The 9,805-nt window shown below is 37.8% G+C and overlaps 1 protein-coding gene across 1 annotated transcript; it reads right to left on the reverse strand.

Moving 5' to 3' along the window:
* Positions 1–2,498: 2,498 nt before the first annotated feature.
* On the reverse strand, positions 2,499–9,335 carry LOC102524171 (olfactory receptor 10K1). Its single transcript, XM_032490509.1, is given in 3 exon segments — positions 2,499–3,360; positions 3,640–3,723; positions 9,277–9,335. Coding segments are annotated over 3 exon segments (1,005 nt in total).
* Positions 9,336–9,805: the final 470 nt, after the last annotated feature.

Raw genomic sequence — 9,805 nt, forward strand, 5'->3', positions numbered from 1 at the left:
GACCAACTTTCTATGAAAATAAGAAGCTGGAAAAATATTGTTAAATGTTTGAAGGCATAGACTTCTCGTTTCATTGAAGATGAAGTTGCTCTACTCCCCTCAGGCCCTCCCTATTATTATTAAAAACACCCCTAGATATAACAACAAACAAACGTAAGAAAGTTCTAAAAAGGACAGAGAAGAAGGCAGACTTGAGGGACACTGGACCTGAGGAAATCACATAGTAGTGAGTCCTTGCATTTTCTTATTGCTTCCCCATATCCTGGATGGGATGCTGCACAAGCCTTCAACTCAGAACCACCAAGAGACACAGACCAAAAGAAGTCTGTTCCTCCTAGCCAAAACACTGGGAAAAGGGTGGCCTTCACGGAACAGAAAACCTTTGGCAGTATCATTCCTACTCCAGACAAACACTAATGGAAAAACCATACCTGTCTCCCACCCCAGGACTCATTTGGGCCAGGCAGGGAGCGATTCTTTACCACACCCACCCTTTGATTCCCCTGCCAGGGTATTGTCAGTGGGAAGGGGAAACAGGGCAGTGGGGGAGCTGAACTTCCATCTCACTCATCTGCAAGGAGGCAGTGGGAGACTCAGCACTCCATTTTTGCCAATAGTGTTAGTAGGGCTCAGCAGGAAGCTGAACATACACATCCACCTTGTAGTTGCAGTGACAGGGGGATGTCCTCTTAAAAAAGACTGAGACTGATCCAGAGTCTCATAGTATAATATTGTAAATGTCTCTGATGCAGTAAAAATCACCATCATACCAAGAACCGGAAAGATCACACTTTAATGAGAAAAGGCAGAATATGCCCACACCAAGATGAAAAGGACATTGAAATTATCTGACAAGAATTTTAAGGCAGCTATCAAACAAATGCTTCAATAAGCAATCATTAATATTTTTGACACAAATTTTAAAAAAATTTTAAAGAAACATAATTATGAAAAACAACCAAGGGGAATTTCCAGATTTGAAAAATACTATCAGTGAATTTAAAAATCTGGCTGGATGAGCTCAATAGTAACATGGAGATGACAGAGGGTAGAATTAGTGAACTTGAAAGATGAGTAGAAATGCCTGATCTAAACAAAGAGAAAATGGATTTAAAAAAAAAAACAGAGCTACATGAATCTGTGAGACAATAAAAATTAGATAACATTCATATTTTGGGAGTCTCAGAAAAAAGGAGAAAGGGGACTGAATAAGTATTTTAAAAAATCATGACTGAAAACTTCCAAAATTTGGTGAAATACATAGAGCTACAGATTCAGGAAGCTGAGTTAATCTCAAACAGGTAGAGCCAAAGGGATCCATATTAAGACATATCATAATTAAAGTTTTCAAAATTAAAATCAAAAAGAAGTCTTAAGATCACTCAGAGAGAAAGGACTTATTACTCACAGGGGGAAAAGCAATATGAAAGAAAGCGAATTTCTCATCTAAAACCATGAAGGCCAGAGGAAGTGGCATAATATTTTTCAAGTACTAAAAGCAAAGAATTTTCAAATGTAAATGGCAGAAATACCCTTCAGAAATGAAGGATAAATAAAGACATTTCAGTTGAAGGAAAGCTATGAGAATTTGTTCCTAACAAAACTACCTTTGGGTAACGGCTAAAGACATTCTCTAAACAGAAAGTAAATGATAATAAAAAGACCTGGAAACTCAGTATTTAAAAAATACATAGAAAAGAATGAAAATGAAAAAGTAACTTATGAAAACAAGTGAGATTCAGGTAAAGAAGTGCTGAGAGGAAAATTTGCAGCATTAACTGCTTACATAACTGAAGAGGAATGGTCCTAGAAAATATAATCTTGAAAGAGAAGAATAAAGTGGTAGGAATCACTCTACTGATACTGACTTAAGTAGCTGTAGTCATCAGGACACTGTGGTAGTGATGAAGGAATAGATACATAGATAATGAAACTGACTAGAAAACCTAGAGAAAGACCTAGAAGTATGCCCAACTGATTTTTTAAAAAGGTGCAGAAGGAATCTAATGACAGAAGGAAAGCTTTTCAATAAAGAGTTCTGGAGCAATTGGATATCCATGGAGGGCGGAAACCACCTCAACCTAAAAATCACACCTTGTACAAGAATTTACTCAAAATAGATCATGGAGTTCAATGTAAAATGTAGAACTATAAACTGTAAACCTTTAGAAAAAAAATAGAAATATTCAAGATACAGGACTAGTCAACTGTAGTCCATAATCAGAAAGATTCATCCAACTGCTATTATGAAAATACTGTGTTCTGAAATGTGTTTTGATTTATTGCATGCTCATATGTATATATGTATACATACATGCATACACACTAACATATGTTTTAAAATATTTAAAATTGTATCCTGTTTGTACTGGGAAAATGGTGATGCCAAGACATATCAGGTGACTTGATAATACTTTAAATGCTTTGTACACAAAGTGATGATTTTTATCAAAAGTACTCCACTTTTTCCACTTTCATTTTCCAGCAATCTGTAATTTTTAAATGTTCAGGGTCCGTTTATTTACCATCTGAGGGATGAACCTGTGTGTACTGTCTAGTACCTTCCTTAAGGCTATCTGCATTTCTTCGTTTCTTAGACTGTAAACAATGGGATTAAGCAGAGGTGTCAGCACTGTGTAGGTCACAGCCCTCAGCATATCTTCCCCGAATGAGCCACTGTCCTTGGGCCTCAAGTAGATAAAACCAGCAAATCCGTAGTGCATGCACACCACAGTGAGGTGGGAGGAGCAAGTTGAGAAGGCCTTATACCTCCCCTTGGCAGAAGGCATCTTTATAACTATGGACCCAATGAAGACATAGGAAATCATAATTAAGATAAAACTGCCCACCAATACAAAGGCAGAGAGCATAAATACAGCCATTTCATGATAGGGCGTATAGTCACAAGCCAGGCAGACCACAGGCGAGATGTCGCAAAAGAAGTGCTGGATGATGTTGGAGTCACAGAAAGACAAGTTGAATACTATGATGACGATGCACAGTGACACCACAATCCCAGTGACGCAGGAGGCCGTCATCAGCTGAAAGCAGATCTTCCGGGTCATCAAGACGGGGTAGTGCAGCGGGTTATGAATAGCAGTGTAACGGTCATAGGACATGGCAGCCATGATGAAGCAGTTGTTGCCTCCCAAGCCAAAGAAGAAGAACATCTGTGTGGCACACTCAGGAATAGAGATGGTCTTACTGTCTGATAGCAAGTCCACTAACATGCGGGGGATGATTACCATAGTGGTACAGGTTTCTGAAAAGGCCAGGCCACAGAGGAAAAAGTACATGGGGGTGTGCAGGTGGCGAGTGAGCTTGATGGCCACCATTATGGACACATTTGCAGCAAGAATGGTCGCATGGGAGAAGAAAATCATCACAAAGAGGAGACTCTGCAGGTCTGGGAAACTGGAAAATCCCCACAGAAGGAAGGTGCTCACTGCGGTGTGATTGCCCATCCTCCTGGTGCATGTGGCAACTCTCTTCCAAAGGTGCAGGGTTCCTGAAGTTAAGACTCTGAGATGGTTATAAAATATCCTTATGTACCAATGTCACCAAGACTTTTAAGACCTGAGCTTCAAGAAACCTCTTCAGAGGAGAGCCTAAGAAAATGATGCTAAGTGCACTTGACTGAAGTCAAGTTCAGGAATCAGAGTGAGGAGAATGATTCTGGTATGAAAATCTATATAAATGACATACAGTCAGCCCAAATATCTCCTTGGATTATACTCACAAAAGCATTCTTATTTCTCTCTTTTCCAATCAGCATCTGCATGTAAGAGGGAAACATGAATAAATTTGCTTTGTTCTCACCCACTGGATTTTGTGATGCTACATTTTGCAAATCCTCTTTGAGATAAAATGGCAACCTGGTACTCAGGGGTACTTCATAAACTACTGACTGAATGAATAAAATAATCCAATCACTTAAATCACTTAAAGTGAATATAACATTTTTTTTTTTTAAAAATTAGGCAGATCAGTGAAATTCTTCAGAAGAACTTTGATGTTTCCTTCAGCGAAATCCTCTTTTTATCAGTGTTTCACCCTGCAGTGGCTCCAAAAGTAATGATTGTGGCCATGACCTGACCACAAAAATGAATTTAACATGTTGTAACTTCTACTAGGTTTTATCCATAGTAATAATTAAAGCTTGAGACTTAAAATACCATTAGTTCTTAATACATATCAATAATTGTAAGTTCTTAATAATTTCTCATTAAAGGTCTTTTTCCGGTTGCCTAATATATTAATGGACTAGCCTCGAGTCAAGATAATTTTGAAGTTACTGTCTTGTTTAGAATGGCATATTCTGGTCATAATGTTCTAATCAAATTCTGGATTTTTTTAGCAAAACCTCCAGGACATTTTGTAGCAGGTGTACTTGTTATGTGGTTTGCTTTGAAGTGCAGATCTGAATGGACTAAACCCAAATTCCTTGGATCAATTTTGTAAAGTATATTCCTATTTCAATTATTCATTAATCATCCAATCCTGTAAGAGATGAGGGCAGAAAAAAATGACATGAAGACATTTCATGGAATTTTGATTTTAACTTCAGTCATTGTTAAATGTGCAGGGAAAGAAAAATAGTAACGAATCAGTGGTGGAAAATGAAAGTTTGTGCAAGAGAAAGAGAAACACTGCTGGAAATTATTCTGTAGGACTAACAAATGTATTGTGACTTGAAGGGTTACTGGTTTCTCTTTGCATTGTAGTTATGGGCAAGGATTGATTACAAGAGGAATCATACCAGGTAACCAGCACCCACCTAATACCTATAATGTGCCGGACAATATGGTGGAGTTAGACAAAGCTGTCTCATGTAGTCCTCACAAGTCTATGTGTTTGGAATTTTCATTCTGATTTTATAGACAATAAAGTGAGGTACAGAGTGGTTAAATGACTATAGAAGTCATGAATTTTTTTAACACTAACTAAATGCTTATCACTGGCCAGGCAATTTTACACTTGGGAAACGCAATATGTAACCAGACACATGGGATCACTGTGACCCTCTCTGTGATGTGAGAGTGAATGATTACTTCGGTTTGTGGAGTCAGGGAAGCCCTCTCTGGGGAGGTAACATGCTTAAATGGAGAACAGAATGTCAGTTAGCAACCAAAAGGTAAAAAACAGGGTAGTCAGCATTACAGGCACAATTTACAGCTAAAACAAAGACCCTAAGATGGCAATTATCTACCCTAGCGATCTTCAACCTAGACGCATGTGTTTTACCTTTGAGACAACTCTACACTCTTTCCTTGAAGATTTTTCAGTCTATTTACCTTTAAAGGAAGTATTTTTCCATTCTTATTGTTTTAACTATCACTTACCTTGTATGTCTCTCCAATTCCCACCTCTACCCTAAAGGACTCTCCAATTTCCTTTGGCACATTTCCAGGCCAAAATGTCCTCCAAGTATTGAATGTAAGATTTTTCAGAACAGAACTGGCCATATTTCTGCCACATGTCAGTTTCTTCCTGTATTTCCTATTTGAATTAGTTGCAGACATCAGAGAGCTACCATCATACCCCAATTTTGATTTCTTCCTCATCTTTATACACCTAAGTTAACCTCCCAAATTCCAGATGCCTTTTTGTCATCATCTTTTTTGTTGTTTGTTTTTTGTTTTTATTCTTTCTGGTATTGTTCCGGACCTATTACACGGGGTGAATATGGTGCCTCCATAGTTGTCTCCTAGTTTGTTGGATTTTAATTTCATTCACCACATTGTGACCAGATATTGGATTCCTAAACACAGGATACATTAAGTCACTAATAGTGTCAATAATAACCGTATGATCCTTTAATCCCACTGCTGGTCATACATTGAGAGAAAACTCTAATTCAAAAAGATACACACACCCCAATGTTTACAGCAGCACTATTTACGATAGCCAAGACATGGAAATAACCTAAACGTCCATCAACAGATGATTGGATAAAGAAGATGTGTATACACACACACACACACACACACACACACACACACACACACACACACACACCATGGAATAGTATTGAGCCATAAAAAATAAAATAATGCCATTTGCAGCAACATGGGTGGACCTAGAGATTATCATACTAAATGAAGTCAGACAAAGACAGGTATCATGGTGTCACTTATATGTGGAATCTAAAAAAAATGATACATACAAATTAACTTATTTATAAAACAGAAAGAGACTCACAGACTTAAAAAACAAAGCTATGGTTACCAAAGGGGGAAAGGGGTGTGAGGGGTGAATTAAGAGTTTGGAATTATCAGATACAAACTACTATATATAAAATAGATAAACAGCAAGTTCCTACTGTATGGCACAGGGAACTACATTCAATATCTTGTAATCTATAATGAAAAAAAATATATGTATAACTAAATCACTATGCTGTATGCCAGACACTAATACAGTATTGTAAATCAACCATAAAAGAAAGAAAATGCAAAAAAAAAAGTGTCAAAAATAGTGAATGACTACATACTGCTTATAGGAGGAAATCCAGATAGCCCAGCATGATATTTGATGCTCATCACAAATAGCTCCCAAGGCACTGCTCCTGGCTCATTTTCCACCACATCCCTCCACCTACCCTACACTCAAACAGTAGTGCCCTCTAGTTTCCAAACATATAATACTTCATGCTGATGTGCTTCTGCACATGGGGTTCCCTCTGCCACAACTTCTCCTCCATTTTCTTTCTTTCTTTTTTTTTTTTTTTGGCATTCTTTTTTATTTAAGTATAGTCAGTTTATAATGTTGTGTCAATTTCTGGTGTGCAGCAATATTTTGTTGTTTTCATAGTATAAGTTTTGTACTTCTTTTGTTAAATTTATTCCTAAATAATAAATTGTGGGGTTTTTTTTCCATTTTATTTTCTATCAGACTTTCACTCATTTTTTAGGACCTAGCTTGAATTACTTTGATTCCTCATCCCCCGGGTTGCCCACATTTTCTAGATTCCAGGATCCTAACTAAAAAATGTCTCCTGCATTCTAGTCCATCACTTGTGGATTTTTGCTACAACCTCTACTTTCCCTCTTTCAGTCCTTTCCTTCACCTACTACCAGCTTTTCTATGTCCAATCTACAATCATTCTACATCTCATAACCTCTCTCATTAATTTTGGTTGAGAACTTTTGACTTTTTTTTTTAACATTTTTTATTGATTTATAATCATTTTACAATGTTGTGTCAAATTCCAGTGTAGAGCACAATTTTTCAGTTATACATGAACATATATATATTCATTGTCACATTTTTTTCCTCTGTGAGCTACCATAAGATCTTGTGTATATTTCCCTGTGCTATACAGTATAATCTTGTTTATCTGTTCTACAATTTTGAAATCCCAGTCTATCTCTTCCCACTCCCCGCCCCCTTGGCAACCACAAGTTTATATTCTATGTCTGTGAGTCTATTTCTGTTTTGTATTTATGCGTTGTTTTTTTTTTCTTTTTTAGATTCCACATATGAACGATCTCATGTGGTATTTTTCTTTCTCTTTCTGGCTTACTTCACTTAGAATGACATTCTTCAGGAGCATCCGTGTTGCTGCAAATGGTGTTATGTTGTCGGTTGAGAACTTTTGACTTTTATCATACTTTTCATGTATGTTAATGATAACATGTTTTTTCATATATCCTAGAACAGCAGTGATGGAAGATTCTGTCAGTATGGCATTATTTCCATTCTCCCCAGTCACTCTGGCAGGCACTGGAGAACAAGATGCTTGGAACATTTTTTCAGCCCTTCTGTTTATTTTTCCCAAGCCTTACCCTCTTTATTCACCTGGCTTTGCCTTGAGTTTGCCATTCTGTTCTCTTTTCAGTTCTTGAGATCTTCCCCCTGTACAGTTTTCTGGGTTGCATCTCTGCCAGGAGTAGGGAATTGATAACATTCTTAATTTCCAGCTTATCCATTTTCATAGTTTCTATAATATTTTATAACAGGCTTTTAACACCCGTGGGTACTTAATTATTAGAAGGCACAGAATAATGTTCATTATAAAGAGAAACAACTCTAAAATTCCTACCTTTCACAGAAGGAAAATCACCTTCCATTCCCATAAAATCACGAGTTCATTAAGCTGGAGGAAGACCTTAGTCTCACAATTCAGGCATGGCTTTCTGCAGTACTTCCTGTGATTTCATGTGTCTTACAATTTTGGGGGTAAGTTTTAAGGCAACTCTTCCCTTTGAATGCCTGTGATGAGTCCCCTTCGACATTACTCTCCTATAATATAAAAGGTTGTGTCTTCTCCTTTCCTTAAAAAAGAAGATTTTAATGAGAGTCCTTGGAGACCATTATCTTGAGACTACTGCTTTAGATGCCAGGAGTCTGTGGATCTGTCATCCCATGTGATGTCCTCAAAAATATTTTAAAAATCCTGACATACCACAGAGACTTTTTTTTAGTGATGTTTGCACTTACAATTTTGAATAACGATTGAAGTGATGGAGACTTAACTTGTTAAAAAAAAAATCTTGTCTTGTAGATGATTCCCTCAGGGATATTCTGCTTCCTGTACAATATCATTTATTTTGTAATTCTGAAAATTTGCTGAGTCTTTGCGGTCTCCTCTTCCCAGTACATGAGGGAATGGCATGTCATGAGAAGCTAATGCCTGGAGACGCATCCAGAAAAGGAGAGTAGAGCATGAACACATAGTATGAGCACTGTGATTGCTTTCTAAGAGGCAGCTCTGCTGGGAAAGACCTTGTTGAAAAACAAAATCCCCAATTATTGCATTGCCATTTGTGATATCCACAAATGCCGTCTAATTGCCTCTCTCATCAGCTTTGGCCTTTAAAGTCTTCCACCACCTGTATTATCTTCCCTAATGTGCTATCAGGTCTTGTCTCCAGTATCTGCTCTCACAATCTCAAGGTTGTGGCAAGACAGTCAATACACTGTCTCCTGTTTAAATTCTGCACTTTGCTTGTTCTGTAGTCTGTTTTGTCTGTTTGAAAATCCCTTATCCTGAGTTTACCCGTCCAAACTCTTGTCCATTCTTTAAAATTCAGAACAAGTGCCACCTATCCAAGAATCCCTTTGTTTGCATAAGGTTAAAAACCGAGGGAGAAATTAGTCTTTATGTAGGATTTCTGTAAGGAGAGGCACTTACTGTGGATGGCCTCCACTGGATTCCAGACTCTCAGTGCTAACAGATGTGGTGTAGTTACCTCGGTAGTTGTAGATAAAGCTTTAAAAAAAAAAAAAAAAAGCTAGCTAGACAGTTTTGTGTCTTTCCTAGATCTCTCGTACCAGACCAATGAACACATCTCCATTTTCTCTGAGACCTGGCTGCTAATGTTCACAGCCATAGTCTTTTGAGGATTGTACTTCACTGAAAGGAGCATGAGTGACTGGATATTTCTGGGAGCGTATATGCCCTCACTCCCAAGGTGCCCCATAGCCAACCACTGAATGAAAGAACGACTTAGAAACAACAACGGCAAACACACCCTACCGTTACATGGTGGGGTAGCTCTGCAGTGCCGTTCATGCTCCAGTGCTCTCTGGGGACCAGACTGAATCTACACTTCAGCAGACCCCACATCTTTACCTGGCTTCACCTCATTCTTTGTCCTGCTTCTCTCATTTTTACACTTTTCCTCTGGGATCACTCCTCACTAAATGTCTTGCAAACAAACTGCTGATTAAGGCTCTGCTTTTGGAAAAGTGTTGTAAAACAGTCTCAATGCATACATAGGAATGAAGACTGCATGTCCTTTACTATGCACACTCAAAATTTAAAAAACAGTTGAAAAAACAAGTATAGACACTCAGTTCT

Source organism: Camelus ferus, chromosome 10 (genome assembly GCF_009834535.1).
Source record: "Camelus ferus isolate YT-003-E chromosome 10, BCGSAC_Cfer_1.0, whole genome shotgun sequence".
Taxonomy (NCBI): Eukaryota; Metazoa; Chordata; class Mammalia; order Artiodactyla; family Camelidae; genus Camelus; species Camelus ferus.